The 19,447-nt window shown below is 53.9% G+C and overlaps 1 protein-coding gene across 1 annotated transcript; it reads left to right on the top strand.

Moving 5' to 3' along the window:
* The first annotated feature begins 3,350 nt into the window (after positions 1–3,350).
* On the top strand, positions 3,351–17,749 carry BSND (barttin CLCNK type accessory subunit beta). The gene is made up of 4 exons (XM_032303319.1): positions 3,351–3,795; positions 10,297–10,391; positions 12,329–12,583; positions 13,632–17,749. The coding sequence occupies exons 1-4, from the start codon at positions 3,619–3,621 to the stop codon at positions 14,044–14,046; spliced, it is 942 nt and encodes a 313-aa protein (XP_032159210.1). The 5' UTR covers positions 3,351–3,618; the 3' UTR covers positions 14,047–17,749.
* Positions 17,750–19,447: the final 1,698 nt, after the last annotated feature.

The following is a 19,447-nucleotide window of genomic DNA, read 5'->3' as shown; positions in this document are numbered from 1 at the left end:
TCTCGTGATGCCAGGGGTTGCCTGGGCCCGGCTGGGTGGTTCTTCTGTAGTCCAATTGGACGTTAGCCCTGGCTGACAGTTGGGGAACTTTGTGGTCCAGATGGGTAAAGGGGGGCCCAGAGGGAGGGGCAGAATTGCCCAAGGTCACACATGGAGTTTATGATCAGGAGAAGGTGGGCTCTGAATTCAGGTCTCCTGGGCATGGGTTCTACCCCATACTGGTTGAGTGACCTTGAACAAACAAGCGGCTTTGCCTCTCTGCCTTGCTTTCCTTTGGTGTAAAATGGGACTCGGGAGAGACAAAGGCCAAGGTCTACCCAAGGAGCTGAGTTGTGAGGAATACACAAGGTGATAGCAGCTGGCATTGGGAGCTCACAGTGACCCCGCAGGCACAGTATTAATGCTTCCGAGAATAAATGCACATCTTAGCCCAGGGGCAGGTGTCTATGAGTACCCAGAGATGTCAGATATTGTTAGTAACCTCCCTCCAACCAGTGCAAATTTGGGCTCTGCTCCCATACCTCTTGTGACAGGGAGCTCATTACCTAGACTTACTTTCCAGATGTAGTAGAAATGTCTGTTCTCTCAGCTACATTCTGCATCCCCCATTTCTACCTCACCCCATTTACAGATGAGAAAGCCAGCTCAGAGAGGTTAAGTAACCTTCCCAGGGTCACACAGCAAGCAGTTTCAAAGTCCTGAGACTCAGTCAGCTGGATAAGGGCAGCATTCCCTGAGGGCGGACTGCATGTCAGAACAGGCCTCTGCATTGTTCCCATCCTCATGGCTGCTCTGCAGGTGGTGGTCCCATTTACCAAGCAAGGAAACTGAGCCTCAGATAAGTAAAATGACAGAACAACAGCAGAGCCAGGAGTTTCATTCAAGCCTGCCTGTGCTTCTCTCTCTGGCCTCCCTCTCTTCTGCATCCCTCCATTCCCCAGTATCAATCAAGAGCCTCGCCCATTCTAGCCCCTGGGGCTAAAACAGTGACCAAAACAAAGTTCCCCCTGCCTTAGCAGGAGACAGACAGGAGAGGAATAAACAATGTAACTAGCATGATAGATGCGCAAGCTACTGGAGAAAAACCAGTCAGGAAAAGAGGACACCCTGAGGGGAGGGAGTGCTGCAGTTTTAAACATCAAAGCAGAAGGCCTCAACGTGAAGATGAAGATGACGTTTGGGCAAAAGCTTGAAGAAGGAGAGGGAGGGGGTCGGCAAGTGTCGCAGAAGGAACAGCAGGTGCAAAGGCCTTGGGTTGCATTGTATTCTGAGAAGAGTAGGTAGCCAGGGAGCTGGGGTAGTGACAGGAAGGCTGGGCAGGAGATGGGCTCGGGGTGAGGGGCTTTGGGTGGGCGGCAAGGACAAATTATCCAGGGACTGGTAGGCTGTTTTTGAGGTCTCTGGCTTTTACTCTGATAAAACAGGGTGCCCTTCCAGGGTTCTGAACAGAGCAATGACATGCCCCGATCCGGCATTTGGGTTGAAAAGAGACTTCAGGGGGCAAGGGTAGAAGCAGAAACCATTCAGGGAGACAGATGATGGGCACTGGGACCAGAGTGATGGGTAGAATTTGGGGGTGAAAAGTGATTGGACTCTTATATCTTAGAGATAGAGCCAGCAGGATATGGGTGTGAAGAGGAGGTAAGGATGCTGGCCGGGATACCCAGGTAATGGCCTCAATAATGCTGGAAGGATGGAGTTGACATGGGAGGGGCAGGTCTGAGGAGGTAGGGGAGGAGTATGCAGGGTAAGGTGGAGAGGGGGCGAGGGTGTGCTGGGCATTTAGAGTTTTCACTCCAGCCATTACTTACCCCTGGGCCTTTGAACTTGCTGATCACTTTGAATTTTTTTCCTGCCCTGACAGAACTCTAAATGACCTCTCAAGGATCCCTTCTATGAATCTGTCCCTTTGTTCCTCCCATTCTCCGCCTTCCCCCAAGTCCATCCCTCTCTCTTCTTTGTGCATGTGCTGGGCCTCACCCATGTCTCAGAGCCTTACTGTGGCCCAGAAAGTGGGACCAAGTGCCACTGCTCTCTGAAAATCCCATATTTATCAAGAGGGCCTCGTACCTCAGGGTGTCCGGCAGGGAGTAGCTGTTTAGCAAGAGACTGATTGGGGACCTGGTTTGAATTCCTTGCTCTGATATTCACAAGGTTTGTGACCTTGGGTAGCTCACCTTGCCTCCAAGAGCCTTAGTTTCTGCATCTGTCAAATTGGTGTGATCTTTTCCCTGTTTGTCTTTGAGGATCTTGGAAGGATCCTGAGTGGATCTAAACAGCGGTTAGAGCGCCCTCTACTGGGAGATAAGATCTCTGACCTGCTCTCCCACTGACCCCTGCTTGGCTGGGAGGGAAAGGCCACAAGCAGGCAGGAGGGGAGCAGCGGAAAGCAGGGAGAACGGGACACACATGTTCCCCTGTAACCATCACCGCGGCTCTCTGGGAAAGGAGATAAAAGGTGGGGTGCGGAGGACAATGCTCGGGTGACCGGGAGGCCTCTCTGGAAGGGCTAAGGACCAGATCTATCTACATCGGGGTTGGACTACATGGGTCTCTGTCCTCGTTTAGCCACCGACTCGGTTTGGGGAGGTACTGGCAAGTCCCTGCCACTCCCCGGGCTCCGTTTCCTCTCCTGTGAAATGAGCGCGATAACCTCGGGCTGAGGGACAGACACGCCTGATTGAACTGGGAGCTGAGCGTTTTCCAGAGCGTGTGTCATGACGGCCACCAGGGGGCGCGAGAGGCTCCCGCCGGACGGAGACCGCGCACATCCGCACTCCCCACCACCCACTTGCACAGGTGACAAGTCTCAAGCCCAGAGTGGAGCCACCAGCCCAAGTTCGCCTGGCGAATCAAACCTGGATGTGACTGGGCGACCCTCAGCCCTTCCTGACCCCTTGGCAAGCTCTTATTTGTGAGGGTCTCCTGAGCTATTATAGGGAACTCCCCCAACCCTTCCCCTGCAAACTGTAGAGTGCAGCCTGGCTGGATCTGAGGGCTGTTGAAGGAGAAGCTATTATTCCTGAACCCCAGATGGACCCATGACCTTGAAGAGTCCAGAGTGCTTCAGGATCCTAAAACGCTGGCCCGGGGGACCCTAAAATCTTCCAGCGGCATGTCGGTGTCTTTTGGCTGTGGGATTGTACCCTGCTTCCCTGGCCGGATGGCACGGGGCCACCTGTCCAGCCCAGCTCAGCCCCACGCAGGCAAATGAGGTGATGTTGAAGTCTTGGCTAGGGCTCAGCCCCTGAAACCTCCCCCTGTCCCTCCCTCATGTTTTCCCTCGTTCAGATTCTCTCTCTCTCTCTCTCTCTCTCTCTCTCTCACACACACACACACACACACACACACACACATGCAAGCGCTGGCTGGGCCCAGAGGGAAGGTGAGAGGGAGTGAAGGTGGAGGGGGGGTGGCACAGGGCCATCGAAGCGTAGCTCCTCCAGCCTGGTGAACGGTGCACCCGAGGGCAGCTGGCCCTGGAGGGAGCCTCCCTCCCTTGAACTTGGAGCCCCAGCTTGCAGTGGTCCTGGAGCGTCGTCCTTCTCTGTGTGAGTGTGTGCGGGTATCTGCAGGGGTTCACCGGCCCCCCTTATACCGGGGCTGGGCCAGGCAGCCATGGCCGACGAGAAGACCTTCCGCATCGGCTTCATTGTGCTGGGGCTCTTCCTGCTGGCCCTCGGCACGTTCCTCATGAGCCACGACCGGCCCCAAGTCTACGGCACCTTCTACGCTATGGGCTGCATCATGGTGATCGGGGGCGTCATCTGGAGCATGTGCCAATGCTACCCCAAGGTAGGCAGTGGCCGCATCGGGAGGGCTGCTGGCCCAGGCCCAGGAGGGTCAGGGACTGTGTTTCTGTTCTGGGTATGGTCCCCCATCTTTCCCTGGTTTTTCCATCCTCCCCTCTTCCCCTCTCTCTTTCCTTCCCTCTGCCCTCCTGAGCATCCCTCCCTCCGTCGATCCCTCCTTCCGTTCCTCCATCCCTCCCTCCATCTCTCCGTCCCTCCTTGCGTGCCTCCCTCATGTAAGGACTAATCAGAAGCCCCTTGGGTCTGGAACCCTGAACCATGAAGGAGCCGCAAGAAACCCAACCCACGATTCTGGGCTTGTGGCCACAGCTAAGGAGTCGTTTCCTGCCTGCCAGGCATTCCTGCTTTCACAGAGTACACAGTTCATCCTCATCTGGAACTTTCTGGTACTGTCTGGGTATGGTCCCCCATCTTTCATAGTTCATTTCAGAGCAGAGTGAGGAAGTACCAGGCTCAGAAAGGTGAAGTTCCACAGCTCCCAAGTGTCAGAGTCAGGGTTGCCGCTCAGCCACGTACATAGGACTTAAAGTACAAGCCTCCCCCTTGGAGGGCTTTCCCTGTGTCCCGGAGCTGCGGAGAGTTGCGGGGCGGGTCTGCAGTAACCTCGCGGACGTGGGTGGGGCAGCTTAATGTAGTCTTCCCTTTAACATACGCCTAGCCTTATCAGTGACTTAGTGATGAGAAGAGCACTGGTTTGGGAGTCCTGAGTTCTAGTTCCAGCTCTGTCTCAAACTCTGTGGGTCTTTGCCTTTCTGAACCTTGGTTTCTTTCATCTGTAAAAGGGGCCCCAAGCTCCTACTTCTTCCAGCCTCCCGGAGTTATTATGAAGACCAGAGAAGAGACAGGAGGGAGGACTGTTTTGTGACGAGTAGGGTGTTGTATATAGGAGAAGAGCTTCCAGTCTCACTGTTGCTGGTCCTCCCAACAATATGTGGACCATGTCAGGAGCTGTAATCCTTCAGGGCCCAGAGAGGATGAGCGACTTTTCCAAGATCACACAACTGGTCAGACAGACCCAGGGAGAGAAGGAGAGAACTTGGGTTCTGTCTCTAACTGCTGGGCAGACTTTGGTCAAGCACCTTCCCTTTCTGAGCCTGTTTCCTCATTTGTACAAAGTGTGTGTCAGGAAGTGGGGGGGGTGAGGGGGTGCCTTGAGGGGCCCTGTGGGTCCTGACACGTAAGGATATAGGCCTCCAGGTCCTGGGTAGCCCCCATGACATGCAGCCCTCCCACCTGGGTGGCTGTGCTCAGGGGTTCTGGGGAGGAGGGAGGAAGCTCCTGGGGGCCTGGGCCCGGCTCTCCCCAGCCCTGCCCCCTCCATGGGCCAGCCCCGGGCTTCAGTGTGTTCAGTGCTGGAGCGGTCTGGACTGGTTTGTAGCCATTTACTGAGCAGTTTACAGTCAACGAGCTTCTGTCTGTGCAATGCCCTGAGCACAGGTCACTGTGAGAAGAGGTCCCTAGGACCCAAGCCACCTGTGTCCCCACCTGTGTTGTCATCCTCCCAGTGAGGAGGAGGCTGGATCCTGGGGCCTGGGCAGGGGACAGCAGGGGTGTGGAGGGCCATGTCCTTCCTGTTCTCTCCCCGTTTACCAGAGGTGGCTCTGCAGGGAGGTGGGGGGGGGTGGAAGGGAGAGGGACCCAGTGGCAGTGACGGGTGAGGGAGAAAGCGGAGAGGGAACCCTACTGGGTATTAATGAGTAACTGTTGATAGGTTCACGTGTTCAGGTGCTGGGGAGGCAGCAAGGCAGGGTAGAAACAGTGTGCACTTTCGTGTCCAGCAGGCCCAGCTTCAACTCCCTCCTCCCTCTGCCCCTCTTCTGTGACCTTGGTGGAGCCTTGCATGGGCCCGTGTGGGGAACCAGTGGGGTCTTGTGTCGGTGAGCTGGCATCAGACATTGTCCTCAGGAACGGTGTTTGTCCGTTGGTCAGGTCTCTGAATGTGTGTGCAGGGGTGTGGGCACTGGTGTGGGTCTATGTGAGTGTGTGTTTTAGAGACGCAGGCAAGGAAGGAAAGTGTGCTGTGGTCCAGGGAGGTGTGCTAGAGGGAGGGGCCCTGTCTCCTACATCGTCTCTGTGCCTGGCCCATCAGAGCCCTCAGCAAATGCTGGTGCCCATCCTCCCCTCCCTCTCAGTGCCCCACAAATGGGAATTGTCTGGGTTGAACAAAATATAAATATAAGGGTAGGGAATCAGCCAATTAAGATATAACAGTAACAAGATTTGAGCTGTCCCTGTCTTTGAAGGACTGGGGATCTTGTCAGGGAGAGAGTAGGCTTCACGGAGAAGATGAGCTAGCCTTTGTAAGCTAAGTTGAAGTTGGCCAGGCAGAGAAGATGGGGGGAAACTTCCCAGGAAGAAGGAACAGCACGATCAAAAGAATGAGGTAAAAACAAGGAGAGTGGGTCAACATGGCTGTTGCCCGGCGGCAATTGGAAGGAAGGTGGAGACAGAATGGACTCAGCTCCGCAGGGCCTGGGATGCCATGCTAAACAATTTGGACCTTACCCTTTAAGGTCCAAAGATGAGACAAGAGAGGGACATGACTATCTTTGCAGTTGAGGGAAGTTATCAGGCTGACATCTGAGAGGAGGAAGGGGCAACTAGGCCAGTGGAGGAAGCTCCTACACTGGGCTGGGTGAGAAGTGATGGGGCCCTGCACTGCCTGCAGCAGCATTTGAACCCAGGACTGCAGGAACGGAGAAGACATTGTTCATTCAGCAAATGTCCAGTCCTGCTGTGGTTGGATATAGGACTGAGCTTCTACTGAGCTTATCTCATTGACTTTTTGAAGTAGACTTGGTCAGATGTGGTGGTCAGCCGGACTTCAGGCATGACAGGAGGAGGAACTGGGGCAAAGTTGGAAGATGAGACAGTCAGGGATGCTGTGTCCATTGGCTGAGGAGGGCTGGGCTGCTGGGAGAAGGGAAGGGTTGGCAGAGAAAAAGTCTAGGACCAGGCCCCTGACTGGTGGTGAATGGATCTGTCTTCTCCATGGGTATCCCTCTCTCCCTCTGCTCCCTTCCTTTGGTGACTGCTTGGTGCTCTGCTGAAACACAAATCTGTCTGTATATTCTCCTGCTGAGAACTTCTCCAGGGCTCCCATTGCCTCTGGGTAAACAGTGAACTGCTTAGTCTGATGTTCTGGGATCTTCATAGTCTGGTATCCCCTCACCAGTTTCAACTCTGTCTGTCCCCCCCTCTTTAAAGGACTTGTGTTCTAACACATTCTAGACTTTCCTTTTCTATCAGGCTCTTCATTGTGGTAATAATAGTGATGATGTATTGTGATGATGATGATGCTAATAGTGAACATCACTGTGGTGATGATGGAGATGGTGGTGGGGTGGTGACAATATGAGGATAATATTGATGGAGGTGATGATGGTGGTGGTGGTGGTGATGGTGATGATGATATGATGATGATGGTGACGGTTGTAGTAATGGTGATAATGGTGATGTGTTGGTGATGATGGTGATGGTAGTGATGGAGATGATGGTGATGTGATGATAATATGATGCATATTATCATGATGATGGGGATGATGATAGCAGTAATGGTGATGATGATGACGATGGTGACAATGATGTGGTGGTGATGGTGATGATATGATGAGTTGGTGATGGTTGTAGTAATGGTGATAATGGTGATGTGTTGGTAGTGATGATGGTGATGGTAATGTGATGATAATATGATGATGCTGCTGGGGATGATGATAGCAGTAATGGTGATGAGGATGACGATGGTGACAATGATGTGGTGGTGATGGTGATGATGGTAATAGTGATCATCATCATGGGGATGATGGAGATGATGGTGGGAGTAGTGGTGATGATGATGGTTGTAGTAAGGTGATAATTGTGATGTTGATGGTGGTGATGGTGATGATGATATGATGATGATGTTGATAGAGTTGATGATGGTAGTAGTGATGGTGATATGATGATGATGGAGGTGATGATGGTGATGGTTATAGTAATGGTGATAATGGTGATGTGTTGTTGGTGGTGATGATGGTGATGGTGGTGATGGAGATGATGGTGATGATGGTGATAGTGATGATAATATGATGATGGTGATGGAGATCATGATAGTGGTAGTGGTGGTGATGATGGTGATAGTGATGGTAATGATGCAGTGATAATGTTGATGGAGATGATGATGGTGGTGTTAGCGATGATGGTGATGGTTGTAGTAGTGGTGATGATGCTGATGGTAGTCGTGGTAGTGATGGTGATGGTGGTGGTGATGATGATGATGGTTGTAGTAATGGTGATAATGTTGATGGAGATGATGGTGGTGATGATGATTATGGTTGTAGTAATGGTGATCATGGTGATGTGTTGGTGGTGGTGATGGTGATGATAGTGATGGTGGTGATGGAGAAGATGATATGATGATGATGTTGATAGAGATGATGGTGGTGGTGGTGATGATGGTGATGGTTGTAGTAATGGTGATAATGGTGATGGTAGAGGTGGGCGTAGTGGGTGTAGTGATAATGATGATGGTGATGGTGGTGAAGAGGAGAAATGGGAGGAAGTGGTGATTGGGCCATGAGATAATGAGGCAGAGAAAGGGGAAGCTTCTAAGAAGTACAGAGCCAGCTGGCAAGTGAAGGGTATCCTTGGAGAGTGTGGAAGCTACTGAGATCCATTCCTTATTTCTAGACATTTCAAGGAAGCTCACTCTGCATAGGAGTTCTAGGGACCTCTCCATCCATCATTTCCTTCCTCCTAGCAGGATGGAATTTTCTGGGGCAGACAAGTGTCTTTTACTCATCACGCTCTGTAGGAAGAGACAAAAGGAGTTGCTGTTTACAACCCTGTTATAACACAGTGGGGTCTTGTCAAATACTTGTTGAACAAATTTTCAGTTGAGGAGAGCAAGACTCAAAGAGGTCAAATAATTTCATCTTCGGGGGCACCTGGGTGGCTCAGTGGGTTAAGCCGCTGCCTTCGGCTCAGGTCATGATCTCAGGGTCCTGGGATCGAGTCCCACATCGGGCTCTCTGCTCAGCGGGGGGCCTGCTTCCCTTCCTCTCTCTCTGTGATCTCTTCTCTTCCTCTCTCCTACTGTGATCTCTCTCTGTCAAATAAATAAATAAAATCTTTAAAAAAAAAAGTTTAAAAAAAAATTTCATTTTCAGTAGCATGAACTATGGTTTACTGAGCAGCTACTATGTGCCCAGCATTGTGCCAGGGGCTTCCTTCTACATTATCTCATGGGATCTTCACGGCAACCCTAGGAGATAGGTATCTCCAGCCCCACTTAAAGAAATTGTGGTAAAATATGCATAACATAAAATTTACTGTCCTAACCATTTTTAAGTGTACAGTTTTTAAAAATATATATACATTTTTTATTTTTTAGCCATCTCTATACCAATATGAGGCTCAAACCCGCAACTCCCAGATCAAGAGTCATACCGCTCCCCCAGCTGAGTGAGCAGGGTGCTCCTACAGTTCAGTAGTGTTAATTAAATGCACACTGTTGTGCACATCTCCAGAAGTCTTTCCATCTTGCCAAACTGAAACTTACTACCCATTAAACAGAAACTCCCCACCCTCTCCCTCCAGTCTGTGGCAACCACCATTCTACTCTGCCTATGAATTTGACTATTGTGGGTATCTTATGGAACTGGACTCCTACAGCATCTGTCTCTTTGTTACTAGCTTATTTCTTCAAGACTCGTTCATGTTGTAGCATGTGTCTGAGCTTCCCGACTTTCTAAGGCTGAATAATGACCCATTGTGTGTATGTGCCACATTTTCTTGATCCATTCATCTGCTTTTGGACACTTGGGTTCTTTCCACCTTGTGGCTGTTGTGAACAGTGCCCGCCAATATCTCTTTGAGGTTAGCCCCTTTTATAGAGAGGCACGTAGAGGCTCTGAGCAGAGAGAAGACCTGCCCAAGGAAGGAATCTTTCACAGTCTCCCAGACCCCAAAAACAGGGCTTCTCTGTCTCTCCCGCTGACTCCTTTATGACCTGCCTCCCCTCTGCCATCCGGTCCCCACCCCACGTGCTGCACTTACAGAGACCTCCTGATCCCTGAATGTTCCAGAATGGGGACTAGTGGGTGCAATTACAGCCATTCACCTCCCTGTCCCCCACCACAACCTCTGTGCCAAGAAATACATGATACTCGCTCACCAGATATGGATGAAGCCCCTACACTGTGCCAGGCACCTTCTGGGCACCGGACAAGTATCCTGGGAAGTGACAAGATACCGGTCCTCTGGGGCAGGGATGTTTGGCTCATTTGCTCAGTGCTGCCCCCTAGTGCCTGAAAGACTGCCTGGCACACAGCTGGTGCCCGGTAAATGTCTGTTGGGTGAAGAGCCCCTGGGAGTAAGAGCCCAGAGATGCCTCCACCCCCTGGAGTTGGCCCCTGAGCAGGCTCATCTGCTGTCACACGGAGGCCCACCCCGGTCAGGATGGCTGTGGGAGCCACAGAGAAGCCTTCTTTCCTTTGTCCTGCAGATCACCTTCATACCCGCTGACTCTGACTTCCAAGGCATCCTGTCCCCAAAGGCGCTGGGCCTGCTGGAGAATGGGCTCGCTGCTGAGATGAAGAGGTAGGTGTCAGGCTCTCCAGGACAGGGGTGGAGCAGGGGGAGCCCCTCAGGCCAGTCTCCTCTTTCAATGGAGGGTGATGGAGAGGGGTGGGGGGTGTCCGTCTGCTGGGTCCAGCTTCCTCCTTTGCCCCCTCGCTTACTGAGAGCATGCTGTTTGAAATCAGGACTTGTTTTGAACCCTCAGTTCTATGAGGGAGGCATTATTATCCCCCATTTTAAAGATTGGGGAACTGAGGCTCAGGGCCTTTGTCCTGTCTGAGGGCAAATTCGTGGCTGACCCAAATAAAAAACAGGTGTAGCCCTAAATTCCAAACAGCTATGACATCTTCTATGGCAAAAAAGGGGCATGTGGACAGCCAGACACAGCCCTGTGGCTCTCCACTTACCAGCTATGGGATTTGGGGAATGCAACGTGCCTCTCTTTGCCCCATCTGCAAAACGGGGGTACTAATCACACCTTTCTCCCAGGGCTTCAGGGAGGGGTGAGGGAGTTAATGTAAGGAAGCACTAAGAACAGAACCTGGTGCGTGGTGGGCCCTCTCTCAGTGTGCCTTCATTAGCAAGACATATTTTCTATCAACCTGAGATCAAAGCAAGCAGTTGGCACTCATTACTTCCTCCAGTCCTCATAGGAACCCTGGGAAGTGGGGCTGTCGGGCCCTTTACACGAGCAAAAAACTGAGGCTCAAGAAGCACAATCGTAGGGCGCATGGGTAGCTCAGTCAGTTAAGCATCTGACTCTTGATTTCAGCTCAGGTCACGATCCCAGGTTCATGAGATCGAGCCCCGCCTCTAGCTCTGCACTGGGCATGGAGCCTGCTTGGGATTCTCTCCCTCTCCCCTCACCCTCTCTTTCTCTCTCTCTAAAACAAAACAAACAAGCAAGCAAACAAAAAAAGAAGTATAATCACAGGCCTCAAACCTCCCAGGGAGCCACGGATGGGCCAGACCAGACCTGCCTCCGTGGAGGTGCCAGGCCTGGCTCCCCAGGACACAGCAGCGAGCACTCCTGCCCTGGATGTGTGTGGGGTCCCTGGGGTCCCACCCTCCACACCCTCTGGAGGCTGTAACTCTGCACTAAGAAGGCTGGGCTGCAGGTCCAGGGTCTGTGGTCAGGGCTCTGGAACTCTGCTTTGCTTGCAGAAAAAGGTAGTGATGATATTTTCTGTTCCTGGCGTACAGAGTGACCACATGTCCCCAGGGGAGTGAGGTGGCTAGACCCTGGGTGGGCATAAAATGGTCATACAGGAAGAGCCACTGCACCTAGCTGAGCCCTGGGCTCCTCCTGTGTGATCGTGGGCAAGGGATCTAGTCCCTGCGCCTCACTTCCTGGAGAGGCAGTAGAGCACATAGGGAAGGGCACGGGATGGGATGTCTGGAACCCCAACACTGTAACCTGGTGTTTGAGGCACTCGGGGCGACCCAGCCCAAGTCTCCATGCTTCCCTGCTCCCAGGTAAGGTGGGGATTCGAGGAGCCCCCTGACACAGCCTGAGGCAAGGAGCACGCACTAACTGGGCTGTTGCTGCTGCTGCGTCCTCAACCGAACCACGGGAACGATTGCTCGGCTTCACGGTGCAGGATAAATGCGGTGGGAGTTGTGGGCTCTTAGCTCACCGTCTGCGGCGCAGCACATGCTCCGTCAATGCAAACTGGTCTGCGGTTCACAAGTGGACTCTTGGGGTTAACCTTGGGGACGTGCAGTGAGAGGAGCACTGACTGGTCTGAGAGTCTGAGCTCTGCCAAGACTTGTTGGGCCTCAGTTTTCCTATCCGTGGACTGGGTACATTTACCTCCCCTAAAGTCCAGAGATTAGGGGAGACCAGATGTCCAGAGCAGCAAGGGTGGGGGGGACAATACCGATGTCTCCTCCTGTGGTGTTCGCTAAGTGGACTCACCTGCCTGTTCTTTCTCTGCTCTCTGCCGTGCCCTGCCCAGCCCCCAGCCCCCATACATCAGGCTGTGGGAGGAAGCTGCCTATGACCAGAGCCTGCCCGACTTCAGTCACATCCAAATGAAGGTCATGGGCTACCATGAGGACCCTCGCCCGCTGCTGGCCCCCCAGCCAGGAGCCAGCGATGGAGGACAAGGGGGCCCCTGTGGGTCTCAGGGCTGGATGGAGGCTGCGGTGGTCATCCACAGAGGCTCGGATGAGGACGAGGGAGGAAGCAACCCGACTCCGAGCAGGCCTGGGTGAGTGGGCGGAGTGCAGGGGTGGGGTGCTGCTCAGTTCCTGCGTGAAGCAGGCAGGGCTGTGGGCCACTCAGGGCTGGTTGGGGACATTTGGGAGTAGAGAGGGCGGGGGGTGCGTGGGGACACCCTGAGAGGCAGCAGGTAGAGCAGACACACGAGTCTGGCTTAGTCACCCAGGCCTGGGTTCAAATCCCAGCTCCTCACTGTGTAGCTTTGGCAAGTTTCTTACCCTCTTGAGCCTCAGTTTCCCCATGTGGGAGCAATCACTCCCACCTCAGAGGGCTATTGTGAGAGCTGGGACAGCATGTTCAAATCTGAACTCTGCTGCTGATGCACTCTGTGACCTCGGGCTGGGCACTCACGCCCGTCCTGTCCCGGGCTGGTTATGATCTGGGTTCCCATCCATCCATTTATTCACTCATCCCACCAACATTGCCAGGCACCTACTCCCACCAGACCGCAAAGGCTCCCACCCTGAAGGAGCTCCCAGTCCAATGGGGGAGGTGACGAGGGAACAGAAGGGTATGGTGCTGTGTGTGTGGTGGAGGCTGAGGGCCCACAGGAGACCCCTGAATGGCCAGAGAGGCTGGGAAAGAACCTGGTTTAGATCATAACATGGGGATCATAACATAATCCCATTTCTTTTTTTCTTTTTTTAAATCACAAGTAGGCAGAGAGACAGGCAGAGAGAGAGAGGGGAGGAAACAGGCTCCCTGCGGAGCAGAGAGCACGACATGGGGCTTGATCCCAGGACCCTGGGATCATGACCTGAGCTGAAGGCAAAGGCTTTAACCCACTGAGTCACCCAGGCACCCTCCATTTCTTGAGCACCTACTATGTGCGCAATGGACTTTGCACACACCATGTGCTGTAATCCTCAGAGACAACCATAAGAGAGTACGATTACGCTGTCCCACTTTATAGGGGAGGACACTGAGACCAGACAGGCAAACTCACCTACCCTGGGCCTTGCAACTAGTGGCTAGAACTGGGACCCAGACCTTCTGACTCGGGGCTACCCTGGCTCTCTGGTCCTTTGCTCCTGCAGCCTCCAGGCCTGTCCCCGGGGCCCTGCACCCTTGGCTTCCTTCCAAGATGAGCTGGATGTGGACTCCAGTGAGAGCGGCAGCCCCAACCCCTCGCCCCCAGAGGGGGAGGAGCCTCATCGCCCAACTCGGGAGCCCTGGGCCTGCAAGTGCCAGCTGGACCGCTTCCACGACTTTGCCCTGATCGACGCCCCCATGACAGAGGATGCGCCCCCAGAGGGCCAGCAGTGGGCTGCTGCCCTGTCCAGCTGTCAGCAGCCATCCCAGAGGACAAAGGAGGAGGAAGAGAAGACTTTAGACACAGGCGCAGAGGAGCCAGAACAGGAAGAAGAAGACTTGTACTATGGGCTGCCAGACAGCCCTGGGGACCCCCTCCCAGACAAGGAAGTGGGCTTTGAGCCTGATGCCCAGGCCTGAGATGGATCTGCTCCCTGGGTTCTAGCCCCGCACTGCCGCTAACCCCCATGTGACCTCACAGGGACTCAGTGTCCCTGTCTGCAAAATGGGGTTATGAGGAGGTTCATGCGAGACAGCAGGCTGGAGAGCACTTGGAGGACTCAAAGCGGAGCTCAGGGAGGGGATGCTTGCTGTCTGGAGACATTGCTTTCACTGTTCACTTTCTTTGGTGAAGTGTTGAAGGTAAAATACGGTTCCCTGAGAAGATTTGAAGCTGCTGGGGCCCTCAAGAGCCTTTTCTGCCTCCCCCCATAGCGGGCCTCTGAACAGGACCTTCCTTGGTGCTATCCCTGAGGCCCTGATCCTCAGTGAAGGCTCAGGGTGCCTGTTCCTCTGAAGTCCTATAGACCCTGATGTCCTATACCCCCTGATGTCCCCTCTGCTGTCCCGTACCCAGATGGACGGTGTGATCTTTCTTCATCAGAGCTTAACCATGTCTATCCTGCCCAAATTCGTCCTGTGTTTCCCATTGCCCCAGATCCAAAACCTGCCATGCCTCACCTCCGTGGACCTTCTGACTTTCTCTCTGGTCAGCCCCATACCACAACCTCTGCTCCTCCAATGCCAAGTCCTCCTTCACTCCCCAAGCCTGTCCCAGGCTTGTGCCCTCCACCAGCATGCCCTTTGCTTCGGTGTCTGGCAAATTCATGCTCATCCTTCAAACCCCGGCACAGATGCCCGTCCTCTGAAAGCTTTTCCTAATGCTATCACCTCCCAGAATGAGTTACTTCTTCTGGCTCCTCTGTGCCACCTGCGGGCCTTGTACATTGCTGGAGGGTGACTGCCAGCTCAAGGCTAGACTTCGGCACTACTCACCTGGGTATCTCCTGTGCTCAGATCAGCAGTCATCGAAGACTTACAAAACTGACAGAGCCTTTTGCAGATAACGCCCCCATCCCCTAACTCTTAGACCCCGAGGCCCCTCACCCTCAGGCATTCAAACCTCCAAATGGCCTGCACTTGGGTCACAAAGGCAGGCAGAAAGGCCTCAGAGAAACCCCCTTCCCTGCAGAATATGTCTGCATTGGCTGAGGATGGGGGCTGAGGTGAAGCCTCCTGGCTTGATTTGGTTGGATTCGGGGACGTTTGCTGAGCACCTACTGTGTGCTGAACACAAAGCCAGGACTTTTAGGAGGAGAAAGACATGAACTGATAAGGTTCTTGCCCTCCAAGAGCTTACCATTTACTGAACTTGGTGCCTTGTAAGCTAGGAACAGAGTGCTGAGTGCAAGCCAAGGAGGGTGCAGAGAAGTTAGAAATGGACAGTGGAGTCCAGAGGCAGCCGAGTGACAACCACACCACCCATGGAATGCAGGGACAGGTGGCTCAGGCTGCCTGAGCAGGCCCTGAAGATACATGACTATACTGCAACTCTGCCGTGTCTCGCTTTGGTGAGGCAGATCTGTGCTGTGTCCCCAGCGTGGACGGCAGCGGCTTCGGAGAAGAGGGCAGTGGCACGACTTCCCATGAGGTCTGCGCACTCAGAGCTTGCACCATGGCCTACTGGGTGGAGGGGACCTTCATCTAAGCTAGGCTTCTGGGTTAGGGGTGGGAATCTCGGCCGAGGGAAAGGACTGCCCCATGGGCTGAGTCAGAAGTGCATGCCGCTGTGTTGCCTGGGTGGTCCCCATTGCTTAAGCCTCCGTTTGGTTTCAGCTCAGGCCCTGGTCTCAGGGTCATGAGATCAAGCCCCACATCTGACTCCGAACTCAGCACAGTGCTGAGTCTGTGCCAAGAGCAGAGTCAAGACTCTGCCCCCCATCCCAATAAATAAGTGAAATCTTAAAAAAAAAGAAAAAGAAAAAAAAAGTAAAAAAAGAAAAAGAAGACGTGTGCGCCCCTGGAAACACTCCTCTTTTGTTCTGGGTCATCACTACCTTCCGTAGTGAGGGCTGCCCCAGGGGGCATGCCCTCTGCTGTAACACGGTCCCACCAATGGCCCCATGACAGTGGACATGGCAAGGTGCCTCGTGTTCCTCTGTCCTGCTTCCTGAGGTCAGGCAGCAGATGACCTGCATCAGAAGGGCTGTCTGGGCAAAGAGCTAAAATAAAGTTTTCAGTGTTTAAAGGGGTCACTTTCACCTGCAAATTCCTTCATGTGAAACCACCTGTTCCCCCTCTGGGCAGGCAAAATAAGGCATCGTGCTTGGCAGGCACCGAGGGCACCCTCTGGAAAGCAAATGTCAAGCAGGGGGGGCATGGCCCCGGGGGACAGCTGTGTGGTCCAGAAGGCCTGGAGTAGCCCCACATGCCTGAATCACAACTGTATGCCTTCCCCATCCCTCCCCAGAGAAGCCAGAGCCCCGGGCTGCCAGCCGGCCAGCAGAGAGACTAACCCAGTGGTAGGGAGCACGGGGCAGGGGAGTGTTGTGCTCGGGGCGGAAGGGAGAGATGGTGAGATTCAGGCTTTGCCAGTACTGGCTCCCCCCACATCCTGCTGCCGGATGCTGTATGCCTGGTCTGCCCTGGACAGTCCTGGCTTAGACCCACTGTCCCTGCTCACTGACTGTTCGTGCACACTTGCACTACCAAAGTCATCCCACTTGGATGGTAAATGATAGAGTCACCCTACGCTGTGAACTTGGGCGAGTCTGGTTGCCTCTGGGGCTCCTGCTTTCCTTATGTGCCAAAGGGAGGTGATGGCCCCCTGCCTTGGACTTCCACAGAGTTAGGCAGTGGGGGTATTTGACAGAATCGGTCTGCCGATGCCTTGCGGGAGGGTTCGCCGGCTGCTCACCCGAAGTTAATATCTGGTTTATTACTCATGGCAGTGAGAAGGATGGACCCCCACGGGAACTGGGTCTCAGAGGGCATGAGAAAGAGTTCACCAAGAGGGGATTTGAGGGAGGGTCTAGGGGAGCAGGGCTCTGCTCCATGATGGATAGTGTCGGGAAGCAGGACTAACTGTGCGGTTAGCCAATGTGATCTAGAAGGAGGGAAGACTAGGTCCAAGCTGAAGCTGTCGTTGGCCAGCTGGTGTCTACCCAGCCAGAAGAAGGCAGTGTGGGCATCGGTGGTGGCTCGGAAATGGCGTTCATGCTAGCCATGCTCTGCCGTGGCTCCCAAGTGGTTGCGATTTGCCAACATAGTCCCAGCATGGCCTTGCCTGATGCTGGTGTTCTGTGGAATTGTTCACGTTCAACAGGACACCGAGGCTGAGCTGCGAGGGTCGGGCTGGCACCTGGCTGACAGGCCGCTGTTCTTCCTTAGGGCTCACTGCCTGGCAGGGGGGGTTCCTCCCCTGGGGCTTGCTAGTGACTATGGGGGACATGGGATGGGGAGGAGCACATGCTACGGAGTTCATTTGAAAGGAAATGTCTGCAGCTCTTTTTTTAGAGTTTGAGGAGCAAGGGGGCAGAGGGGCTCTCATTCCATTCCACTCTGACCTCCCCAAACTCCATGATCTGCTTCACCAGCTGGTTACACCTGAAAACCCACCACTGTGCTCTGTTCCCTTGGCCTTGAGAACTTTCCGTCTCCACCAAGAACATGGGTCTCTGGGATGGCCCCTTTCGTTGGCTGATGAGCTGGGAGGAGGGTGAAGTCTTCCTGCAGGTCCAGGGGTTTGGGGGGGGGAGCTGTATGGACCTGAGGCCATGGCAAGCGCTGGGATGTCAGCCCTCAGCCCCAGGCTCCAGATCCGTGTACCATGGCAGAAATTCCTGCTCTTTTCACCCTCCGGTCAGGTCAGGGGAACTTTGGAATTTTCCACTGTCTGGGGAGGGAAAGGTCGGGAGGCATAGTCCCTGCCCCTAAACTGGGAGAGTGGTCCTGGGGGCAGTGAGCTTGGCCTTGCCCTGACCTTGGCACCCCCTCCCCAGGCTTCTGTCCCTGTTTGCCATGTGATTAGGTAGAAGCAGACACGATTTCACTTCTATTCCCAGTCCTTAAGCACTGTTCCAGTTGCCCTCATGCCTGTTACCCCAGTTGGTCCTCACAGCAGCCCTGGGGACAGATCTGTCAACCCTACGCTGTACATGTTTGTTCCAAATCCCAGACTTTGGAGTCAGAAAGACCTGGGCTTGCACTCAGCCTCTGGCAGTTCCTTACTGTGTGACTTTGGACAAGTCACTGCCCCTCTCTGAGCCTCAGTGTCCACATGTGTGCAATGGGAGGATGTTTTGGAGAACTGATGAATGTTACGCTCCTGGCACATAGCAGGTGCTGGAACAACATCAACATGTCCTTCCTTTCCTCTCTGGGTCTCCGATTCCTCCTCTGTGCAAAGCGGATCAACTCCGTCCTGCTTACAAATTGGCAGTAGGTGAATGAATTCCCCAGTAAGATGATGCAGGGAAAAACTCTTTGCAAAGGACACAGACATCTATGGTGTGCCAGCTGTTGGGGGGCAACTAAGCTGACAGCGAGCGGCAGAGAGCTAAGGCTCCCACTGCAAGGAACTCCCTGCTGTAGAGGGACCAAGCAGGAGCAGGAACGGGAGGAAGGAGCAGCGTTCTGGCGAGAGTGGTGGTGTTCCTGGAGTGAGGAGGAAGAACAGGACTGTGCTGGCCAAGACAGGCAGCAGACAGCGCTCTGGGCACCTGCTGAGTGTCAGGGGCTGTGCGTATATTAGTTCTCTGAACTGGATTCTCCCGCCAGCCCTGAGAGAATGGCATCCCCTAGGGCAGAGCTAGGATTCACATGTTAAGTCCCCTAAGCCTGTGCTCTTTCCGCCCTATGCCGTCTGGTCTGCACGTATCAGGCGGACTCTGCTCGCCTGATCTCATGTCAGCCTCAAAACCTGCAAGGTTGGTGTGTTGTCCCCACTTTACAGATGAGGAAAGGGGCTCAGAAAAGTGGGCAAATGTGCCCATCCTCCCAGAGAAGGGCTGAATGGAGGAGAGGAGGTAGAGCTATGGAACACTTCCATTCCTGGTGCGCATTATCCAGTAGGTCCTGGTCATTCCATCCCTGCTGAGGACGGGAGAAAGACACACAGGAATACATCAGGCAGTGAAGTTCCATTGAGCACTTAACTGCTTGTGTCTTTCCCGGTGCTAGTGCTGTGGGCAGGCTTGCCCCTGCTCCCACACCTTCCATGACTCCCTATTGCCCACAGCATAAGGACAGATTCCTCAGCCTCCTGTTTGAGACCTTTCGTGATCTGCCCCGCCTGCCCTTAATAGCTGATTTGTTTGCCCCTTCCCAGGGCAGCAGCCAACCTGATCTTTCCCACCACGCTGCCTGTGTTTAGGCACTTACCTATGCCTGATGCCTTCCGTCCCCTTCTCTGGCATCCCTCAAGGTCTGGCACAAATTCCAACTACTCCCGAGGCTGGAGCTGGTCCTCTTCTCCCCTTCCAGGACAGAACCCATCCCCACCCCACCCTCTCCTTGGCGTCCTTCCCATATGGGGTGCCCT

This window comes from Mustela erminea, chromosome 10 (assembly GCF_009829155.1).
Source record: "Mustela erminea isolate mMusErm1 chromosome 10, mMusErm1.Pri, whole genome shotgun sequence".
NCBI classification, from domain to species: Eukaryota; Metazoa; Chordata; class Mammalia; order Carnivora; family Mustelidae; genus Mustela; species Mustela erminea.
Note: the sequence above shows the minus strand (reverse complement) of the source record. Positions and strands in the feature narration are given on the sequence as shown.

Bases quoted from the DNA above. Each gene is read 5' to 3' on its own strand.
- BSND (XM_032303319.1), top strand. From the start codon at position 3,619: ATGGCCGACGAGAAGACCTTCCGCATCGGCTTCATTGTGCTGGGGCTC. The intron at 3,796-10,296 runs GTAGGCAGTGGC...TTTGTCCTGCAG, and splicing joins TGTGCCAATGCTACCCCAAG to ATCACCTTCATACCCGCTGA. The intron at 10,392-12,328 runs GTAGGTGTCAGG...TGCCCTGCCCAG, and splicing joins CTCGCTGCTGAGATGAAGAG to CCCCCAGCCCCCATACATCA.